Here is a 24,570-nt window from a genome sequence, read left to right as displayed (position 1 = left end):
CCTATATATATAGATAACACATGATCGGCCATTCACAGTAGGGGATGTTCACAGATCACCACCTCCCCACCCCTGAACAATAAGGGCTCCCACACACTTGCGTTTGCATTTTTTGTCAACGCGATTGTCAATGGGACTTTCTAATGTTAAAAACGCAACGCACCAAAAACGCAAGTTGCGCTGCGTTGCGTTGCATTTTTAACATTAGAAAGTAGTGGCTCAACCATTAGCACTGTTGCTTTGCTGGAATTTTAAGCTCAAATCTGTCCAATGGCAACAATTGGATGTTGTTTTTATGTTCTCTTTGTGTTTATTCTTCCTTTTCTTCTCCTCCTCTGAAGCAAAAAAGCACAGGTATGATGATTCAGTTTTTAACACTGCTGCTCTGCAGTGCTGGCATTGTAGGTTAAATCCAATAAAGGGCAACATCTGGATGAATTTTTATTTTCTCTTTGTGTTAATTCTAGTTGTTGTACTTCTCATCCAGAGAAGAAGGGACAAGTGTGAACAGAACTTCACTAGTATTTCAGCGTGTTTTGGGGAAAGAAAAAAAACAAATCCATTTCCTCAGGATATACATTAAGAATGCACATTAAAGATCTTGAGCATCTTACATATACATACATATATACATATATAAATCCATAGTGAAAGGTATGTTACTCCACAAGCTCATCCCCGACACCAAGAAGTTTGGGTTAAGAGACAGCTGAAGCAACGTGGTCAAGTTTTCTGTAATGCAATACTAGAGAGTGTAGACAGAGAAGTGGTTGAGGAACTTAAGGCACATTAACATGACAATCCTTCAAAGGATTCAATGATTGACAGTTTTAGCAATTGTTTTGCATAAAGTGTTAATGGTCACTTATGTCCATTAGCACTTTATCAGTTTCATTTGCATGTAAAAAAGCCTCTGGGAGCTGCCTGCGGAGCACAGCATGTGGTCTGAGCTCTGCACATAGCTCCATTGTTCTCTCCAGGAGCTGTTGGCAGAATACAATGTAATCTTCAACTCCCATGCAGAACACAGCATGTGGTCCCTGTTATTTCTCTCCAGCTGAACAATGGATTTTAAGCTCACCTTAAAATCATTGTTCAGCCTTAGAGTGAATGATGGCAGCATTTACATGCCAAGGTATAGTGGAGATGAAGCAGCATCCAGGGAGATTATTTCCAAAAAGAACGCTTTAATTCATCCAGCATAAAACGTTTACATGCAATGATTATCACTTATATGCCATTGTTTGAATGAATTTTGTAATTACGTGTAAATGGGCCTTTAGACAAGATTAGAACAGGCGGAATTCTTGCATAACAATTAAACAGACCAAGGGTCAAGACAGGGAGCAGACAGAGTAAGTGTGGTGGGGAATAGGAAAGATGGTTGCGCACGCTGACCCTTTAAGAGATGGACCAAGCACTTATCCTTTGGGCAGCAGTGATAAAAGGCCCAATGACAGAGAGAGAGAGAGATCCAGTGTCCACCACTAGTGGTAGAGACAGAGAGACAGAGAATGTGACAGTGTGGGAAGGCAGAAGGGAAGTTGATACCAGCGACCCAACACATGACAGCTATGAATGATGGTAAAACTGGGGAGTTACTGGAATGTGGCCCACCAATCAAGGAAAGGTAATGCTAAGGTTTCTGTATTTGAGTGTCATTATAGTTCTCTAAAAGAAAAAAAAAATGCACTAGGTCCAAGCAGATCATGCAGGTTATAAAACAATAATAACAATGGTTCAATGGAGATCATCATACTTTCTTGAATTGCTGCTGGCTATTCAAGGTATTCAATTCTTTTCAACTGAGCATTATGGGAGAAATCTAAATCTACTGTTGAGCATTTCAAGAAAAGACTTATAAATACGGAAGGCTTTTTTATTGCACACAGTTGTATTGGAAAGTGCAATTGAAGGAATATTCCCATCTTAACTTTTCATAGCTGAGATGGGAAACCACTGCCATGGTTACTGGCCCCCTGCCGGGGTTCACAGAAAGAGCTAAGTGCTTAGCCCAGCGCTATTTCAATTGTTCTAGTTGAAGTGAATGGGAATTATGGAAACTGCTCAGCACACAGCGCTACGCTGTTTCCGAATCTTCCAGCTAGACAGACAGCTAGAGATGAGCGAACGTACTCGTCCGAGCTTGATATTCGTGCGAATATTAGGGTGTTCGGGATGCTCGTTACTCGTAACGAGTACCACGCGGTGTTCCGGTTACTTTCGGTTTCCTCTCTGAGACGTTAGCGCGCTTTTCTGGCCAATTAAAAGACAGGGAAGGCATTACAACTTCCCCCTGTAACGTTCAAGCCCTATACCACCCCCCTGCTGTGAGTGGCTGGGGCGATCAGATGTCACCCGAGTATAAAAGTCGGCCCCTCCTGCGGCTCGCCACACATGCCTTGTAAGTTAGCTGAGGGACAGTGGTATCGTGCTGGAGCTGCTGTAGGGAGAGCGTTAGGAGTTAGTGTAGGCTTCAAGAACCCCAACGGTCCTTCTCAGGGCCACATCTAATAGTGTGCAGTACTGTGTTAGCACTGTATTTTTTTTTTTTTTTCCAAAATTGGATCTGCAGAGCATTGCGCCCTGCAATAGGGACAGAAGTGGTGGTTAGGCAGGGAGAGTGTTAGCAGTGAGTGTAGGCTTCAAGAACCCCTAGGTCCTTTCTAGGGCCACATCTATCCGTGTGCAGTACTGTCCAGGCTGCTGTTAGCAGTGTTGCATTTTTTTTTTTTCTCAAAACCGGCTGTGCAGACCATTGCACCCGGCATTAATACTACAGGGATAGAATTGTGTAGGCAGGGCCAGAAGACATACATTATTCATTGAATAGACGCAGTGCGGCTTGTCCTTTGAAAAACAAGGGAAAAAATTGTATTTCGCCTGCCTCTGACAGTCCTCAGGGCTCTGGGTACGTGTGTGCTGCGTGCAGAACGTTAAAAAAAATCAGACGCAGCCAGCTACGTTTTACTGCAGGCTTGCGCCAATTTTTTTCCTGCATGGGAAATCCCTGATCTGCTGGAGCCAATAATTTTGCATCACTGCAGTTCTCTGACACATTTGCAGGGCCACAACACAGTTATTAAACTTAGTAGTATTCATTGAATACACGCAGTGTGGCTTGTCCTTTGAAAAACAAGGGAAAAAATTGTATTTTGGCTGCAGGCTTGCGCCACTTTCTTTCCTGCCTGGGAAATCAAATCACTGGTAATACACCATGCTGAGGGGTAGGGGTAGGCCTATAGGACGTGGACGCGGGCGAGGACGCGGAGGCCCAAGGCAGGGTGTGGGCACAGGCCGAGCCAGTGTGGTGGCCAGGGGTAGAGGCAGGGCCAGACCGAATAATCCACCAACTGTTTCCCAAAGCGCCCCCTCGCGCCATGCCACCCTGCACAGGTCAAGGTGCTCTACGGTGTGGCAGTTTTTCACAGAGACGCCTGACGACCGACGAACAGTGGTGTGCAACCTTTGTCGCGCCAAGATCAGCTGGGGAGGCACCACCAACAGCATGCGCAGGCATATGATGGCCAAGCACCCCACAAGGTGGGACGATGCCCGTTCACCACCTCCGGTTTGCACCACTGCCTCTCCCCCTGTGCCCCAACCTGCCACTGAGATCCAACCCCCCTCTGAGGACACAGGCACTACCGTCTCCTGGCCTGCACCCACACCCTCACCTCCGCTGTCCTCGGCCCCATCCAGCAATGTCTCTCAGCGTAGCGTCCAGACGTCGCTAGCGCCACAGTTTGAGCGCAAGCGCAAGTACGACGTCACGCACCGGCACGCTCAAGCGTTAAACGTGCACATTGCAAAATTGATCAGCCTAGAGATGCTGCCGTATAGGCTTGTGGAAACGGAGGCTTTCAAAAGTATGATGGCGGCGGCGGCCCCGCGCTACTCAGTTCCCAGTCGCCACTACTTTTCCCGATGTGCCGTCCCAGGCCTGCACGATCACGTCTCCCGCAACATTGTACGCGCCCTCACCAACGCGGTTACTGCCAAGGTCCACTTAACAACAGACACGTGGACAAGCACAGGCGGGCAGGGCCACTATATTTCCCTGACGGCACATTGGGTGAATTTAGTGGAGGCTGGGACAGAGTCAGAGCCTGGGACCGCTCACGTCCTACCCACCCCCAGAATTGCGGGCCACAGCTCGGTGGTGGTATCTGCGGCGGTGTATGCTTCCTCCACTAAAGCACCTTCCTCCTCCTCCTCCAACGCAACCTCTGTCTCGCAATCAAGATGTGTCAGCAGCACGTCGCCAGCAGTCGGTGTAACGCGGCGTGGCAGCACAGCGGTGGGCAAGCGTCAGCAGGCCGTGCTGAAACTACTCAGCTTAGGAGAGAAGAGGCACACGGCCCACGAACTGCTGCAGGGTCTGACAGAGCAGACCGACCGCTGGCTTGCGCCGCTGAGCCTCCAACCGGGCATGGTCGTGTGTGACAACGGCCGTAAGCTGGTGGCGGCTCTGCAGCTCGGCAGCCTCACGCACGTGCCATGCCTGGCCCATGTGTTTAATTTGGTGGTTCAGCGCTTTCTGAAAAGCTACCCCCACTTGTCATACCTGCTCGGAAAGGTGCGCCAGCTCTGCGCACATTTCCGCAAATCCCACACGCACGCTGCCACCCTGCGGACACTGCAACATAGGTTTAATCTGCCAGTGCACCGACTGCTGTGCGACGTGCCCACACAGTGGAACTCTACGCTCCACATGTTGACCAGACTCTATGAGCAGCGTAGAGCTATAGTGGAATACCAACTCCAACTTGCGCGGCGCAGTGTGAGTCAGCCTCCTCAATTATTTACAGAAGAGTGGCCCTGGTTGGCAGCCATCTGCCAGGTCCTTGGAAAATTTGAGGAGTCTACCCAGGTGGTGAGCGGCGATGCTGCAATCATTAGCGTCACCATTCCTCTGCTATGCATCTTGAGAAGTTCCCTGCAAAGCATAAAGGCAGACACTTTGCGCTCGGAAACAGAGCCGGGGAAGACAGTATGTCGCTGGATAGTCAGAGCACCCTCCTGTCTATATCTCAGCGCGTTCAGGAGGAGGAGGAGGAGCATGAGGAGGATGAGGAGGAGGGGGAAGAGACAGCTTGGCCCACTGCTGACGGTACCCATGCTGCTTGCCTGTCATCCTTTCAGCGTGTATGGCCTGAGGAGGAGGAAGAGGAGGAGGATCCTGAAAGTGATCTTCCTAGTGAAGACAGCCATGTGTTGCGTACAGGTACCCTGGCACACATGGCTGACTTCATGTTAGGATGCCTTTCTCGTGACCCTCGCGTTACACGCATTCTGGTCACTACGGATTACTGGGTGTACACACTGCTCGACCCACGGTATAAGGAGAGCCTTTGCACTCTCATTCCCGAAGAGGAAAGGGGTTCGAGAATGATGCAATACCACAGGGCGCTGGTGGACAAACTGATGGTAAACTTCCCATCCGACAGCGCTAGTGGCAGAAGGCGCAGTTCCGAGGGCCAGGTAGCAGGGGAGGCGCAGAGATCATGCAGCATGTACAGCGCAGGCAGGGGAACATTCTCCAAGGCCTTTGCCAGCTTTATGGCTCCCCAGCAAGACTGTGTCACCGCTCCCCAGTCACGGCTGAGTCGGCGGGAGCACTGTAAAAGGATGGTGAGGGAGTATGTAGCCGATCGCACGACCGTCCTCCGTGACGCCTCTGCCCCCTACAACTACTGGGTGTCGAAGCTGGACACGTGGCCTGAACGCGCGCTGTATGCCCTGGAGGTGCTTGCTTGTCCTGCGGCTAGCGTCTTGTCAGAGAGGGTGTTTAGTGCGGCTGGGGGAATCATCACGGATAAACGTACCCACCTGTCAACCGACAGTGCCGACAGGCTTACACTCATCAAGATGAACAAAGCCTGGATTGCCCAGACTTCTCTTCTGCACCAGCGGACAGCAGCGATACCTAAGCAATACGTATTATGCACCCGCGGATGGAAGCATCGTTCTCTCTCACCATCCAAAACGGGGACATTTCTGCTTCATCAATCTGTGTATAATATTCCTCCTCCTCCTCCTCCTCCTGCTCCTCCTCCTGCTCCTCCTCCTGAAACCTCACGGTATCACGCCGAACGGGCAATTTTTCTTAGGGCCACAAGGCTCACTCATATAATTTTTCTAAAATTTTTTTATACGTTTCAATGCTCTTAAAAGCGTTGAAACTTTAACTTGAAACAATTTTTCGTTAAACTGGGCTGCCTCCAGGCCTAGTTACCACTTAAGCCACATTAACCAAAGCGATTAATAGGTTTCAACCTCTTGGTTGGGCATGGGCAATTTTTCTGAGGTACATTAGTACTGTTGGTACACCAATTTTTGTGGGCCCTCGCCTACAGTGTAATCCAATTAATTTTTTGCCCACCTGCATTACAGCTGACGTTACATCAGCTGTGTTGGGCACTGCAATGGGATATATTTATGTACCGCCGGTGGGTTCCAGGGAGCCACCCATGCTGTGGGTCCACAGGGAATTATAAATGCATCTGTTTCCACTTGTAAAGAACCTCAGTCTGACTGGGGCATGCAGTGTGGGCTGAAGCCCACCTGCATTAAGCACGAAATTACTACCTCAGCTGTGTTGGGCAATGCAATGGGATATTTTTGTGTATCGCCGGTGGGTTCCAGGGAGCCACCCATGCTGTAGGTGCACACGGAGTTTAACCTACATGTGTCCACTTGTAAAGAACCCCAGTCTGACTGGGGCATGCAGTGTGGGCCAAAGCCCACCTGCATTAAGCACGACATTACTACCTCAGCTGTGTTGGGCAATGCAATGGGATATTTCTATGTACCGCCGGTGGCTTGCTGGCACCCACCCATGCTGTGGGTCCACAGGGAATTATAAATGCATCTGTTTCCACTTGTAAAGAACCCCAGTCTGACTGGGGCATGCAGTGTGGGCCGAAGCCCACCTGCATTAAGCACGACATTACTACCTCAGCTGTGTTGGGCAATGCAATGGGATATTTTTGTGTATCGCCGGTGGGTTCCAGGGAGCCACCCATGCTGTCGGTCGACAGGGACTTCACAATAGGGAGTTGTACCTGCCTGTGTCTATGTATTAAAAAGCCGCGGTCTGACTGGGGCATGCAGAGACACCTTGACAGAATGAATAGTGTGTGGCACATAGGTTCCCCATTGCTATGCCCACGTGTGCAGCTCCTGATGGCGGTGGCACAGGTTTCTATTTCTCATTGCTTCTGTACAGCATTGTGGGCTATCGCCCCGCCCCTTTTAAAGAGGGTCGCTGCCTAGCCGTGCCAACCCTCTGCAGTGTGTGCCTGCGGTTCCTCCTCATGGCAGACGCACTTCTAAATAGACATGAGGGTGGTGTGGCATGAGGGTAGCTGAAGGCTGCGCAGGGACACTTTGGTGTGCGCTGTGGGGGGGAGGGGGGGCGGTTGGGCAGCATGTAACCCAGGAGAAGTGGCAGTGGAGTGTCATGCAGGCAGTGATTGTGCTTTGTTGGAGGTAGTGTGGTGCTTAGCAAAGGTATGCCATGCTAATGAGGGCTTTTCAGAAGTAAAAGTTTTTGGGAGGGGGGGGCCCACTCTTGCCGCTATTGTGGCTTAATAGTGGGACCTGTGAACTTGAGATGCAGCCCAACATGTAGCCCCTCGCCTGCCCTATCCGTTGCTGTGTCGTTCCCATCACTTTCTTGAATTGCCCAGATTTTCACACAAGGAAACCTTAGCGAGCATCGGCGAAATACAAAAATGCTCGGGTCGCCCATTGACTTCAATGGGGTTCGTTACTCGAAACGAACCCTCGAGCATCGCGAAAAGTTCGTCCCGAGTAACGAGCACCCGAGCATTTTGGTGCTCGCTCATCTCTACAGACAGCCCTTAGCTGCAGCGCTCAGCTCTTTCTGACAGGTGATCAGAACAGAGAGTTGGGTTTTCCCACGTCAGCATGAAAAGCTAAGATTGTAATGCCCCTTAAACTATTGTTTGCAACACACTGAATTATAAAGGTACACCAATGTATACTGGCCAACTATATACACAAAGAACACATTGATAAGAGTCTGTGGGCAGATTATATACCAAATATATACCCCAAACATTGTGTGAAACTAGCTTAATTCACATTTTAAGTAAATAACAAAAAACCCTTGTATTTTTTGAGAAAAGTGGGATTTTGGGCAACCTCGAGGGAGGTTTCACATCTGTGGCTTAAAGCCTGTTTCACACGGGCTACTAAATCTTGCTACAAAATGCATGTATGTGATTTTGTAGCAAGATTTTTTACCCTGTGTGAAACATCCTAAGGCCTTAGTCAGACGGGCGATTTTTCGCGCGATTTGCGGATCGCATGACGGATGCGCATCCGCAAATCGCGTGACCGGTGCGCGCAAGTCGCCCGCAAATCGCCCGAAAATCTGCTCCTAGCCGCGTTTCATTAGAAACGGGCCGGAGCTGTCCAGCGCATTGCATTCAATGGAGACGGCAATACAGCCGTCTCCATTGAAAGCAATGCGCTGCGGGCGAGCCCGGAATGAATTGTCGGTAAGGGCTTAAATATATAAGCCCTTACCTGCAATTCATTCTAAAATGTGTAAAAATAAAAAAAAATTGTATACTCACCTTCTGCCGGCAGCCGGAGCTCCGCGCGGCCGTCCTGCAGTGGGTGTGAAGGGGGTGTGAGTCAGACCTGCCCCCTGATTGGCTCAGCGCTGAGAGGCAGCAGTCACTCACCCATTCATGAATTCATGAATGGGTGTGTGAGTGTTTTCAGCCTCTGATTGGTCAGGGCTGTGACCAATCAGAGGCAGATCATTCAGCAGGCGGGGATTTTAAAGCCCCGCCGGCTGAATAGTGCCAAGAAGCAGTTCAGGAGAACTGACAGCGGCCGCGGCTGGACTCCGGCTGCAGCGGAAAGGTGAGTATACAATTTTTTTTTTATTTTAACACATTTTAGGATGAATTGCAGGGAAGGGCTTATATATTTAACCCCTTCCCGACAATTCACCCCGCGCACGCCGGCAGCCCATTGCTTTCAATGGAGCGGCTGTATTGCCGCTCCATTGAATTCAATGGGCAAACATCGTTCTTCTCTGCCGCAGCTGTTACAGCTCTGGCAGAGAAGAATGATTTGTCTTCTATATGTTCTCAACGGGGTCGGCGCTGCTGCCGCCGGCCCCATTGAGCACATATACAGAAGAGAACAGGAATCGCAGATCGCAGATAGGTGCGATCTGCGATTTTTTGTTCTATAATTTATCGGACGAGCGCATAAAAAGCGCTCATGTGTCCGATACCATTGCAAAGCAATGGTTTTAAAAAATCGCCGGACGCATGCGCATGCGCAAATCGCGCGACAAAATCGCCCGTCTGACTAAGGCCTAAGGCCGCATCCACAAGGGTGATGCGATTTCGCCGCAAGAAAATTGCAGAGATATTGCAGCAGTTGTCGGTGCGATATTGCTGCATTTTCTCATGGCGACATCATGATTTTGTGGTGCTACAAATTCGTGCAACTTTGTAGCATCACGTGCAAGGATTTGCAGGGGGTGGAGGTGTTTGGCTTGAAATATAAGCCCTACCCCAAAAATAAGCTTTTTGTAGCTAGGGCTTATTTTAGGGCTTTTACAGTAGGATTTCCTACTGTAAAAGTTGCATGCAACAGAAAGGAAGGCTCCATAGGGAAACATGGGCTTTACATACATTCAATTTGTAGCACGGTCTCATTGCTGCAAAAACGCGCAAGTTTGTCACATAATTTTGTTGCAATGTGACAGTGCTACAAATCGTATATATGTAAAGCCCATGCTCTCCTATGGGTTCTTCCACACGAGCAATATTTTGTAGCCTGTGACATTGCAAGACTGCAAAATAATGGCATGCTCTATACTGCCATGGTTTCCTATGTTGTTTAGCCCATGTTTCCCTATAGAGCCTCCTTGTTTATTTCGTCGCATAGCACAAATTAGTGGTTTTCATGCTATGCGATGCGATTTTAATATTATACAGTCCTGTAAAGGCTGCAGTCAGATGAGCATTTTTTTAACACATGAATAGGTGCGCTAAAAAAAAAATCGCCGGTCGCGTGTCTGCAAATTGCTTGAATGGTCAAATTTTATAAGTGCAGAAGACCCAAGCTTCATTCGCCTGAAAATCGCCCATTCCCTGAAGCAGGTGCATTTGGAGAAGCACAGCTGCTCCAGGAGGAGAGAGAGAAGAAGCCCCGCAGGGCTTCCGGATTTCCCCAGAGCAGGGAGACAGAGCAGGCCTAGGGGGAATTTCCCAATAACAGGGAGAGATGGAGCTGGGCTATAGGTTATCCCCCAATGCTCTGCTCTCTCTCCCTTGCTATGAGGAAATCCCCCATAGGTTCGCTCTATACCGAGGGATATCCCCATAGTGCAGAGAGAGTGGGTTAGGCTTGAAAGATGGGTGGGGGCTTGAAATAGTGGGTGGGGCTATGCAGATTCTCACGGTGATTTCCCATAGCAACCCATAAAGGGGCGGAGTCAGAAGGGCAGGGCTAGGGGTGAATCCCTCTAGTCCCACCCTCTCTTTGCTCGCTATTAGGGAAAGCACTTGGAGGAAGCCCTGTAACTTTGCCCCCCTCTCTCTGAGTTTCTGGGCAGCACATTTTAAATGCCCTGCTGTAAGCTGCGGAAAAATCTATCACCTGCAAAGGAGTTTCCATAAATGCCTGTGCCCATAGAAGTCAATGGAAACTACTGCACAGTGCCAAGCTATCCTATCTTTGTTAAGTGTGCTCCATTTAGCGCACCTACATTCTTCCATGTGAGCGCTTCTATAGGAAACCATTGTTTCTTTTAGAAGTACTTTTTTTGACCGCACATAAAAAACGCCCCTCTGACTGTGGCCCTACTTTCTTGCTACAAAGTTGTGCAATTTTATATCACTGCGTCTATAAAAGTCTGATCTATGACAGTAATGCAATATATACCCCACACGATGAATGTTGTGAGAAAAATTTTTTTTTTAAAAAAAGAATGCCAGAATTGCGCTTTTTTGGTCACCTCATCTTCAAAAAGAAAAGTTATAAAAAGCTGATAAAAATATCTGCACCAAGGTGCAAAAAAGAAAAAATCTCAGCGCTTCTTATGGAAATAATAGCTCCAGGGAACGGATGTATTCCAAACAAGATAGAAGCTTCTTTATTGTAACATAGATTCCTTTGTGCAAGGCGTTTCGTCGAACCGGACTTTATCAAGCACATAAATGAATTGCATAGATTATTTATGTGCTTGATAAAGTTGGGTTCGACAAAACGCCTTGCACAAAGGAATCTATGTTACAATAAAGAAGCTTCTATCTCGTTTGGAATACATCCGTTCCCTGGAGCTATTATTTCCATAAGAAGCGCTGAGATTTTTTCTTTTTTGCACCTTGGTGCAGATATTTTCACCATCTCTCCAGCGGGTCCCTCCGGTTAGTGGTACCCACATTATCAGCAGCTCTCCGGATTTAGCCCCTCTGGATTAGTGGAAGCGTGGGAACTTCGTTCACATATTTTTATAAGCTACCTTGGATGTGGAGGTGATAGTGGAGTTATCCAGGCTCCACTATTCACCGGGTAAGTCCAATATATTCTACACCTTTGCACCTTGACTTCTGTCATCTCGTCCTTCCCAGGAGCGCCATCCTAATATTTCTAAGTTATAAAAAGTGATCTTAGAGTCATATGTACTCCAAAATGGTACCATTAGAAACTACAGGATGTCCATCAAAAATGAGTCCTCAAACAACTATGTCAACAATAAATAAAAAAGTTATGGCTGTCAGAAGATGACAGAAAATAATTTAAAAAAATTAAATATCTTTATAAAAAATGATAGTACAGCCCCCAAAAAACTATATAAGGGCGCTCACCCACTGGCGTTTGCGATTTTCGTGCGTGAAAAACGCAGCGTTTTCGGCGCGTTTTTGGCTGCGTTTTTCGCGGCATTTTCGCGGCTTTTTCCGTTAATTTACATTGACATTCATGGGTGCATTAAGAGAAAAATAAGGACACATATGCAACTGACAGTTCCTATGTTAAAAATTGCAACGGACTGAAAAAAAAAGCGCCAGTGGACAGGAGTACATTCAAAACTAATTGCTCTTGAGAAAAAACGCAAAACGCAAAGGAAAAAAAATCGCCAGTGGGTGGGCGCCCTAAATTTGCTATCGTAGTAATCGTACTGACTCATAGAATAAAGTTATCAGGTCATCCCTGTAACAGACTGTATGCTGTAGAAGCAAGATGCACCCAAAGATGGTGGAATTTCGTTTATTTCCATTTCACGCCACGTAGAATTTTTCTTACGTTTTTCAGTACATTATATGGTACCTTAAATAATACCATTAAAGAATACAACTCATTCCTCAAAAAACAAGCCCATAGACATCTACGTTGATGGATAAATTATGATGATTTTTAAAAGGGGGGAGGAAAGACATAACATGCTGCTAAACTCCCTCTCACCTCCCTTCTCTGGCAGTTCCCATATGCTCCCATAGAAGTCTATTGGAACCACTAGCGTATTCCGGCCAGAAGATAGTTCCTGAATAGAGATGAGCGAACGTACTTGTTTTGAGTAATTACTCGATCGAGCACCGCGATTTTCGAGTACTTCCGTACTCGGGTGAAAAGATTCGGGGGGCGCCGGGGGGTGGGGGGAGGCGTGGCAGAGCAGGGGGTAGCAGCGGGGAACAGGGGGGAGCCATCTCTCTCTCCCTCTCCCCCCACTCCCCGCTGCAACCCCCCACTCACCCACGGCGCCCCCCCGAATCTTTTCATCCGAGTACGGAAGTACTCGAAAATCGCGGCGCTCGGGTGAAAAAGGGGCGTGGCCGAGTACGCTCGCTCATCTCTATTCCTGAACTATCTTTTCTGGCCGCCATAAAAACACCTGACCGAAAATATGCGCAATCTTGGTTGGCCGGATGCTTTTACGCCGCGGGAATACGCCCATCTGAACTGATGCATTGTAAACCAATGCATCAGATGGGCAGCGTATATCGGTCGGGCGTGAAAGAACGGCTGATATATGCTCGTGTGAAAAAGCCCTTTGACTAGCTGTTGGTCTATTCCCACTCACTACTGATCAGAGCAGAAAATTCACCAGGAGTGAATTACAGCCTCTGTTCTGACTTCCTCCACATCCCCGGCAATGTCATACAGCCCTTTGTACTAGCTCAGTGGAAAGGCAGTGAATAGGCATACACAACAGGGGAACAGGCTACGAGAGGACTAACAAAATGTGCTAAGATTTCAGTTCTCCAGTCTGCAGCACCTTGGAAAACAATACAAACATAGAAATCAAACAATACGAAATATGTTGTGCCAACAATTACAGAAAATCTTCACTTTTAAAAACACATTGATTAAAAAAAAGTGCAATGTTGTACATCGCCTTTAGTACTGATGTAATATGTGCCTCACACGCCCCGATTAGTTTTCAATTTGTAATTACCACAAAAACGGCCAAACCTGAGTACTTACACCAGTTTTACTCATTACTAAATGGGTTGTCAGGTTCTCCAGATACCCTATTAGGGAACTCAGAGTTAATAGAGGGCCTTCCCCTCCCCCACTCATCTATAGCTAGTGGAGAAAGTAGCTGGCAGCAGTTTTTCTCTCTTTCTGGAGGACCGTGCGTATTCTTCATTCAATTTTCATTAATATTAAATTCAATGAGTGTCATGATTTATTAGGCATCACTGCAGAGACAATACAATCATGCTGTAGCTGTAGGGCTACTCTCAAAGCAGCTAATCATTGAAGGCCCTTTCTAACAAAAGCTGTTGTCAAAAGAGTACAAAATGTTTACTGTAGATTATTATCTGAATGTTAAAACGTTCTACAAAACATAACATTTTAAATTATAAATAAAACCCCCAAAGGTGATGTTATTTAAACAGCGATGTCTGCATTTGACCGGTTTCGGTCCCTGAGCTAACATATTACAAACAGTATTGTATTGTTTTTAACTAATCATTTTCAATTAAAACATATTTTTCCTTTTTTTACTTTATATTGTATTTTCCATACAGCAATCTAAGCTTAGATGTGAGAGATCTAGCAGGAAAAAAGTTGTCATTATGAATGAATGTTTTGTTTATACAATATCTGTAGGATGTTACTTGCAGTTAAGTATATTATCTAGAACACAGGTGTCAAACACAAGGCCCGTGGGCCGAATCCGGCTGCCGCCTCATTTTCTGTGACCCACCGGCTGTGCACAAAGTTCCCTCACCTCCGTGCTGCTGTCAGTAGGCGATCTTCTATCGACTTGTTCTGTCTAGTTCAGACAGTAATAGAGGAGTGCCGATAGCACACTGACAACGGCCGTGAAGGAGGGAAGAAACCTGCAGAGAACATGATCTCTGCAGTGAAGAGAGCGACGCTTAGGAGGAGCAGCTGCAGAGGGAGAGCTTGGTCAGCGTTGAACTCCTCTCACCCGTACACCCTCTGTTAATGGCTGCAGGCCTGAGGAGACATCAGGGGGCTGAGGTATGCAGGAGGGCCCCAAGAAGAGAGCAGCCAGTATACCTGCCAGTGGGACCACATTGGATGCAGGTAAGTATAAAAATGTGTATAAAAATACAGTGTCCTTGTGTGCACATTATATTTATTGAGCGAACCTACTCTGCCGAGCTTGATGCTCATTCGAGTATTAGCGTACTCGATGGTGCTCGTTACTCAAATGAGCATCAAGCTGTGTTCGACCCTGCCTCAGTCTTTGGCTCTGCCCTGCTGTGACGTGCCTATTTTCGCCGCTCCCCGCCGAGATGCAGCGTGCGTCATTGACAAATTTTTTGTCTAGTAGGCATGTGGGGGAGAGAGGGGGGGAGGGAGGGAAAGAGATAGAGAGAGATCGGGACCCGGCGTCCAACATACAAAAATGCCCGAGTCTCCCATTGTAGTCAATAGGGTTCGTTACTCGAGTAGAGCTCTCAAATTTTATAAAAGCTAGACTAGAATAACGCGGACTCGAGCATTTGGGTGCTCGCTCATCTCTAATATATATATATATATATATATATATATATATATATATATATATATATAAGCACCTGTTAATATAAATATATATATATACATATAAATAATGTGTGTGTCTGTGCGTGAATATGTATAATAGTGTGTGATTGTGATATATGTGTGTAATAGTGTGCGCCTGTCTAATAAATAAATAAATAAATATATATATATAGATGGATATATATATATAATAGTGTGCGCCACTGGGCGCTATGGGGAACCTTATTACCAATCGGGCCACTGTGGGATTCACTTTTACTATACTGTCTTCCAATTAACAATTAGAATCGGCCCTTTGAAGGCAACCATAAGGCTGATGTGGCCCTCGGTGAAAATGAGTTTGACACCCCTGATCTAGAATTAGCAGACAACCTCAAGACGGGGTTTGCATTTGAAGTTGTCCTCCTTAATAAATATTCAGGTAAAAGACTTGAAAATTTTTCATATCATTTTAACAAAAAAATCATTTGAGGTTAATATAATAAAATTGTTTCTGAAATATTATAGAAAAGTTACAAATGTCTCCTGGAATGAGAATACATAACCATATTTCCATGGATTGTCGAATCTAGCTGTAGAATACATTCCTAAGCCATTTTCAGGCAAACATATTGTAATGCAAATCGGATGTATAACAGATGACATTGTACCCTTATGTCATCAGTATTCTCATCACTGTTTGATCTGTATTTGGGCTCTTTCACACGGCCGTATGCGCTTTTATGTTTTCTCGGCCGCGTCGTTAAATTGCATGAACAGCCACTTTTTCGCACTCATGGCCTGTGTTTTTTGTGACCCATTCACATGACCGGGAGCAACGTGTTTTAGCGAAAAATAGATCGCACACCAGAAAACCCTCACTCTGCCCAAATCCTCATTTCCAATGCCTATATAGAGGCACCTTTAAGCTTTTCGCAGCATTGGACGCTGTTAAAATGCCTCCCGTTCCCTTTCTTTGTCCAGCTCCCATATGCCTATGGGAGCCAACGCCATATATAAAAGTATCTTATTGCCCGCTGTATATGCATTGGCGCGTATTCCATTCGCGTGTGTTTCATTTTTCATGGTCCGATGTATTTACGCGCCATTTATGCGCTCATGTGAAAGTGTCCCTAGGCCGGGCTCACACAAATGGATTTGAATTACAGACTCTACGATTGCCATCCACACGAAAGATCCACAGTAAAATGTGGGCATTGGAAGACATGTATTTTCAAATTTTCCTTTACAGTCGTGGGCATGGATTGTGTGTTACATGAACGCAAGAAAAATCACAGCATGTTCTTTTTTTTTAATGCAGATTCTGTGCAGACAGTCTCAATAGATGTCTATGGATGCGAGTGATCCACAGTTAATACACAATTAACATTGCCTATGAGCAGCAGAAACGCTCGCAACTACTTAGTAATATAGTAACATAGTATGTTAGGCTGAATGAAGACTATGTCCATCTAGTCCCCCCCCCCTTGTTGATTCAGAGGAAGGCAAAAAAAAAACAATGAGGCAGAAGTCAATTAGCCCATTCGGGGGGAAAAAATCCTTCCCGACTCCATAATGGCAGTCAGAATAATCCCCGGGTGAACGTTTGATAGTTCCTACCTGACTGTAAGACCCGGATCAACAACCCACTGGTCATCTAACTAGATAGGAGAATAGATAGAAACGCTGGATGCCTGCTGGACGTGAGAGAGATCTTTCTTCCGCGCAGACAGTAAGCTGTGCATACCTGTACATCCACATGGAAAACCGCTTGCATCCATGATCTTCTGTGATTATTCGCAGTTATTTTCCACAAAGGATCGCAGGTCTTCCGATGCGGAAATCTGTCCATGAGAACCCGGCCTTAGGCTCTGTATTTGCTGTCATTGCTTTTATTTTCTACAGGCTAAATATTGATCCGTAATTGACCAATAGAAAATAATACTAATAAATGGAAATATTGTGGCAAAAATGGACAAAAATAGGTCATGCTGCATTTTTAAAATACAGCCAGGAAAAATACAGTTATATAAAAAGGTAAATAGATTAGTTCTGTATTACAGTCAGCAGAACACTGACCAAGTATGGACTCATATGAAAGCAACCTTAGTAATATTTAGGGCGCCGCCGATTCCGCTATTTTTCTTGCACGATAAGGCAACTGCACTGCAGGTGCGGACGACTCTCCGCACCGCCGGAAGAAAGAACACATGACCGGCTCCATTGCCGGCCATGTGTTCTTTCTACTGGCGGTGCGGAGAGTCGCTGCACCTGCATTGCGGCCGTCTTAGGGCTCAGTCACACGGGCGCGCCGATCCACCCTTATCATGCAAGAACACGGGGGGATCAGCGCCCGTGTGACTGAGCCCTCAGATACTTGTTTCCTCTGACTAATGTGAGTGCTTTTTTTTTTTTTAAGTAAAGTTTATGAACTCTTCTAGGTATGAAGACCAGCAGATACTTGATAGGATTGTGGGCTCATTTAATGAAGTGGTCATCTATTTGGGGCTCTACCCGATATAGAGCTCTGGGTGTGTTGGTCCAAAGCCTAAGGGCTCACACCCACTAGCGTTTTTTTAACACTGCGATATCGCTGCGTTTTTTTAACGCAATTGTCAATGGGACTTTCTAATGTTAAAAACGCATCGCAAGTTGGTGCTTTGCAATTTTTGTGCAATGCGTTTTTAACATTAGAAAGTCCCATTGACATTTGTGTTAAAAAATACGCAAGTGGTTGTTCACCCTATGGAGGACCAAAATGGCACCACTAAATTGATTTGGTTAAAAGTTTGAGAAGTATTAAATCTCACAAGAAGCAAGACATCATCCCGAAATAAATTGGCACTGTAGTATGTTCACGAGATGGAACTTTGCTATTGCTTTGAAATGGAATGTGGGCTGATTCCGCTTGCAATCTGCATCCCATATTATTTAATGGGAATGCCCACTGTAGCTTGTCAGGGGCAAATTTTTTTTCTACATGTGGATTTCAAATCAGCATGCAGTAATAAGAAGACAAGTGACTTTTTGACACGGATTCCATGTGGAATCCATATTCGGAATTCTGCATATGGCTTTGCCACTGAAAAGAGCTAAACTCACATGTGGATATGCGGCCATGAATTTCCATCGTCGTGGCATAAATTACAGTTTATACAGGGGAATATGTGTGGAATAATCTGCCTTGGATTCCGCTGTGTAAATGTACCCTGAAGTGCCTATCGTTAGAGGTTATTCCACGGAGAAGCTTTGTCTCTGTTGAGGCTCAGAAATATATATACAACATCCATCCAACTTTCTTGCTATTGTTGTTGTCATCATTTTAATTACCATTAATACGACTTTCTACTTTAAGTGATTCTTGTCTCTACAACTCTTTTTCACAGGTGACCGTGGCTCTCATCAGCCTCTTAGAAACAATCTTGCTTAGTTACCTCAGTTACAAGGTAAATTCTATTTTTCTTGTACTATACTGCACTAATCGGAGTGACAACAAATGCAGCACATTCTCAGTCTTGAACATAATGCTATTTAGGTAAACATGCTTTTTATCTATTTTTAATGAGTTACTTTGAACACTCTGTTAACTTTATTTTCAGTATTAGCTATTTTGCTCAAAATAGGAAACAAAGATGCTTTCACCAAAACGAAAAGCATTACAAATCTTGTAAAATGCTTCCCCTCGAAGACTCATTACCGCAGGTAGATTATATCCATTATACAAAAACAAACAAAGAATTACTACACCTCACATTTAACAAAGCTACACTAAATTATTACAAAGACTGCTGGAATTTTTTGTGTTCACTTCATTTTGCCTAATAGAGAGTATAAATACTGTAGGGCCCTTCATAATGAGACAGGACCTACAGGTTGGTCTTGTTCCTACTTTCATTGGTGAGAGCTTGTACAGTGTTATGGTCCTCACAGTGTGAAAAAATGTACTATAGTCATGAAAATGGAAAGGGGTCAATGGAAGAACCTCCTGTTCCAGATGGTTAGGAATGTGACTGCATCAAGTAGCAACTAAAAGGGGCACAGATAGGAGATTTCTTCTATTCCCCAGCATTTCTATACGACGGGATGGCATGATGATATCTAGATAGATAGATAGTAAAAATATCTATATAGTGAAGAAAACTGTAACATAAGCTTTCTATGACAATATGGAATGCAGTTTACAAATATACTATAGAGAAATACTTTGATTATTCAAGCGAATTTTAATTTTGAACACTTATATGTTGTATTTATTTTCTTCAAAGGGAAATATCTGGGAACAGATTTTGAGAATACCTTTCATATTGGAAATGATTAACACTGTGCCATTCATTATTACAGTAAGTATTTGGTATTGCAATAGATTATGCATTTAACTGGACTCCAAGCTTTTTAGTCCCCAGAGTTAGTCTTATCACTATAACAGAACTATAGACTCAAGGAAATGTCCCATTAGACTTATGCTAGTAAGTATAATTACATATACTATGCAGTCCCTTAAAGGGGTTGTCTCGCGGGAGCAAGTGGGGTTATATACTTCTGTATGGCCGAGGTCTTCTGCGCATGCGCAGACCAGCTCTCCGGCGCAAGCACGCCGGAGCGGCTCCATTGAACACAGCAGAAGACCGCACAGCGCAAGCGCGTCTAAATGGAAGGAGAAGACAGCGTTAGACGGCACCATGGAGACGAGGACGCCAGCAACGGAGCAGGTAAGTGAATAACTTCTGTATGGCTCATATTTAATGCACGATGTATATTACAAAGTGCATTAATATGGCCATACAGAAGTGCTTAACCCCCACTTGCTGCCACAAGACAACCCCTTTAAAGGGTTTTTCCAGCAAATCACAGTAAAATATATATGCTTCATAAGGCATAACATTTAATTTTGCTATATAATGTTTTAACTCCTTTTACAAAGCTGCAGAGATATTGCTGTACCCGAGGTCTCCTCTATTGGTATCCAGTGGTTACGACCTGTACTCTCCACTGTTTTACTGGTCAGGCATGCTCAGTGCCTTCACATTCTGTAATGACCACACATTTTTTACAGTTATAAATGAGCACTCATCAGTAACTGGCAATGAGGCATTGTGGGAGATGCAGTTTTTGTTCTCCCTGGCGGTCAATTTAAATAACAATGTAGAAATCTGAAACTGTCTGAAAAGCAGCTGTGGTGCAGGTCAGCAAACAAAGGTACTGAAGTTCAGTTTGACAATTTAGATCAACATTTGTAATAATAACAATAAGTGGAAACATTACGGACATTTTGCTTTTTTCCAGGATAAGGTAGAAATAAAGCCCCCTTGGTACAAGCACCAAGTTGAGACTGACTCCTAGGATAATGTCACATCGTGACATTTTCTGGCAGACTGCTTTTGGGGGGTGATTTGCCATTGCCTACCTAAGTCATCTGGGTACTCTTTTCACTGACCTCAGAAGAATGGAATGCTGAGTCAACCTTGAGCCCTCTACCTGAACCACATGGGGATTGAACCTACAACCTTCAGGTCATGAGTGAAAGCTTAGGATTGCATTCTGCTGCCATAACACTCTGCGCACACAAGGCTCTCCAGGATACCCCTTTAAAATACCAAAAGGTGCTGAAAACAAATCACTGGTTCTGCATAGACATATATTGTATCACATGCTTCCTCTTAGCCAATTAGCAGCTTCATAGAGTTCATACAATTCACAAGTTATTTTCAGAGCTAGAAACTTAATGACAGGATTCATGTGTTCAACCATTCACAGAACTCAAGCCTCATCTTTACTTTATTTGTATAGATGTTAGCAGCAAATTAGGCAAGAACAGAATATTAAGGGGTTTGGATGCAAGGGGAGAGGGGACATCCTAGCATTATATGCAGATAATATTCTGCTCTCTTTCGCCAAAATGGAGGATTCTCTTGACCGAATTACTGGGAAGGTAGAGGAATTTGGTCTGTGGGCCAGGCTAAATTAACTGGACCAAAGCAACTCTAATGCCTTTAAATTGTGATATTTATTCCTTGAGATATGGGATTTCAGGTAAGGAAGAACCATTTCCGTATTTAAGTATTAATATTGCCAGAGATATTTGAAGATTTATGGAATAAAATGCTTCATTCGGAGACTTTTGATGGAAATGAAAGGCGCTGAATGGACCCACATTGACTGTAATGGGATCCGTTCGATTACCACCCACTAGTCTAGCATTTTGCAAAAAAATTACAGTGTAATGATCACATTCACTGTAAATTCTGCAATAGTATGTCCTGTTTTCTAGCAGAAATCAGTGAAGAAGCTTTTGAAAGGAACCTGATGTGAATGAGCCCTAAAACATCAATAGGACTAAAATAGTCCTAAAACATCAATAGATCACTAAAATTGGTCAAACATATGGTAAACAGAAGTTAGTTTTCTCAAAGACAAGGAGTTCACTACGCCCATTTACACACAAAGATAATCTTTCAAACGATTGAAAGATTGAAAGATTTTGCGATCTATTTGCATAAAGTGTTAATAGCTATTAATCGTCATTAACACTTTATCATCTTCATTTGCACATAAAAGGGCCTCCAGGAGCTGCTTGGAGAGCCCAGCATGTGATTAATCACACGTCCAGCTGTGCAAACAGCTGCATTGTTCTCTTCGCAGCTGCCGACAGATTACAATGTCATCTGCTGACTTACATGGAGATAATAGCTTGTGGTCTATTGAGAGATACTTTATATCTCACTAGCTGAACGATGGATTTTAAGTTCACCTTAAAATCATCAGTCAAGCAAAAACTGCACAATGCCCACATTTACATGTATGATTATCCATAATTTTCGGTCATTTGAAAGACTTTTGAGCGATAATCGTTACGTGTAAATGGGCCTTAAGAAATATTATGGATAATAAACCCATTAACTAAATTGTCTCAAGACATGACATTATCATTTTAAGGCTTCAGATAGGAAAAAACACACTAAACCCACAGTATTATTATTATGTATTAAATGTTTAACTCGGTTAATACTGGTACCAAGTGCTAAGCTGGACAACGGTCAAGGCAGAGCGACCATAGCAATGCAAAAATTAAACCTGTGTGTTTGTATGTGTCCAGGTCTAGAAACTTCCTGACAATGTGACTTGTATTTAGTACGGCTGCTTTCTGCAGTAAAATTTATATGTTTTTGTTTAGATGTAAAGTTTCTAGACTTATGTGTATGTGGTCCAACCCCAGTGGTAAAGAGGATGATGGGAACAATGAGTATACTATGGCCTCCTGCACACAGGCGGATCTGCATTGCTGAGTCCGCGGTTGGCGGCCTTCGGACTTCACAGCAAATACCACCCCATACCATGATATGGAAATACGTGAGCTCATCTTCATGAGCGGAAATCGATTTCATGCTGCAATTCTGTGCAGCCTGCGCACAGACAGCTTCCATTGAAGTCAGTGGAAGCCGTACGTCCCACCCCACTTCCGCAGTGAGCACTGCGGAACTATCGTGGGATATGCGTCGACGCCTAGCGCCGGTGCCTACTGCGCATGCACGACGAAATGCCGGCTGGGACATCCACAGCAGAGAAAAAAAGACGGTGGACAGGTACGCAGGGGTCACCGGCCGGGCATCGAGTCGAACTCCGCTGCGCACATCCTGCATGCACGGTCCTGATCCGCCCATGTGCAGGAGGCCTATCCATTCTCCACAGGTGTCTCACCTTCTGCCTGAGTTCAGTGTATTGATTGATTTCCTCAATGTATATATTTTGAATGTTGTGTTTCGGATGGAGATGTCTATGATGTATGTTGTTTTATGTTTGTCAATGAGTGTGATGTCCGGTCTGTTGTGGTGGGTGGTTTTGCATGTTATTACGGCTCTGTCGTAGTACAATTTGCACGTGCTAACCCTGTGGAGTGTATTTTTATTATTGAATATAAGAGTCTGATAGTTTGTGCTTGTGTACCAGGTCTTGGTGTTTTATGTTTGCTATTTGGTTCTGTCTGTGCCAAGAGTTGGAGTGGACATGTTGTATTGGGTTCTGGTACAGTGTAGCATTTTCTGCACATGTCATCGGTAAGTATGGTGCCATTTAGGATATGTATTCTGTAGTTTTTGTGTTTATGACTTGATCCTGTATGGCAATCATGAACCTCACAGCAGGACTATAAGATACCTAGGATATATATATATATATATATATATATATATATATATATATATATATATATATATATATATATATATATATATATATATATATATATATATATATATATATATATATAATCCTTCTTTGGCTCTATTCTATTAAGTCTAAGGAAGATCCCCAAGTAGGTTCGAAAACTATTCAGAGGTATCATATCTACGGGATTACTTTGTTTCTCTCACTGCTAACAATTAAAATGAAATATTCATGCTTAAAAAGATTGAGTAGTTTTCCTAGGTACTGGCGCTTAGTGGGGGTCCCAGTTACAGGACACCCTGTCCTAAACTTATTATCAAGGACTTTTCTAAATGAAAGGAATTATGCCAACCAGACAACCCATAAAAGTCTGTGCTACACTGATAACTTTATTTTCCTGCTATATAGGATACAGGATTGCTGCTTCACTAGCTGCAACAGCTGATCTTAGCAGAAAAAGGGATAAGTTCAATTTGCTTTGGACTATAACATCAAAGTCAAATCAAATACTCAGTTGAACAGCAGATTTTTCTGCATTGAGCAGGGAGTTGGACACAATGACCCTGGAGGTCCCTTTCAACTCTACCATTCTATGATTTTCATTTCCCTTGTAAATATGTGCTAATATGTGGCCGGGGTCTCTCCAGTCCCATCAGCAGCCCCCTACAGACTACTATGTATATGTAAAGAGCAGAAGTGGGTCTGGCCAACAGACAGTGTTGTTGCACCCCTATTTCGGACATTGCTCTGTGCTATGTTGGCTCTTGTGTGATGTTAAATATGACTCAGCTAGAGCATAACCTCATAAAGGCAATAGGAAGAGTCACTTAAAAAGGTGTTGGCTGGCACCAACTAAGAAGATCAGATATGTATCTGTGTAAAGTGTGGGCATATGGAGATCTAGGTCTATAGATAGAGACAGCAGAGATGCCAGGAATTGTGGGGCTGCTGGAGACAGACACTAAGGGCTCAGTTTAAGGAAGGCAAATGTTGTGGACAGAGAAGAAATATGTGCTAAGATTTCTGTGAAGGGGGTGCTGCATGACCCAGAAGACATAAAACATTGCAGGAAAGATCCTAGATCAACAAGCACTAAGGCCTCATGTCCACGGGGAAAATCAGGCCCGCTACGGATTCTCCATGGAGAATCCGTAGCGGGTCCCTCCTGCCCCGCGGACATGAGGCATAAAAATAAGATTTAACATACCTCTCGCCCGCTCCGGATCTTCCCTTCGCCGTGGCTTCATCTTCTCTCCGTCGCGGCCGGATCTTCTTTCTCGGCCCGGCGGATGCGCAAGGCACGTCGGTTGCGTGCCCTGCGCATGCGCCGGTCTGAAGAAAAAAGATCCGGCCGCGACGGAGAGAAGATGAAGCCGCGGCGAAGAGAAGATCCAGACCGGGTGA

General features: G+C 44.8%; 1 protein-coding gene across 3 annotated transcripts in view; it reads left to right on the top strand.

Moving 5' to 3' along the window:
• Positions 1 to 24,570, top strand: part of LOC136619984 (potassium channel subfamily T member 2) — a 591,696-nt gene that overhangs the window by 270,731 nt on the left and 296,395 nt on the right. For all 3 annotated transcript variants that reach the window (XM_066594713.1, XM_066594712.1, XM_066594711.1), the window contains exons 5-6: positions 18,393 to 18,452; positions 19,272 to 19,346. In XM_066594713.1, coding sequence (XP_066450810.1) covers positions 18,393 to 18,452; positions 19,272 to 19,346 — 135 coding nt within the window. The remainder of the gene's footprint in view (positions 1 to 18,392; positions 18,453 to 19,271; positions 19,347 to 24,570) is intronic.

The sequence above is a fragment of the Eleutherodactylus coqui genome, chromosome 3, assembly GCF_035609145.1.
Source record: "Eleutherodactylus coqui strain aEleCoq1 chromosome 3, aEleCoq1.hap1, whole genome shotgun sequence".
Taxonomy (NCBI): domain Eukaryota; kingdom Metazoa; phylum Chordata; class Amphibia; order Anura; family Eleutherodactylidae; genus Eleutherodactylus; species Eleutherodactylus coqui.
Note: the sequence above shows the minus strand (reverse complement) of the source record. Positions and strands in the feature narration are given on the sequence as shown.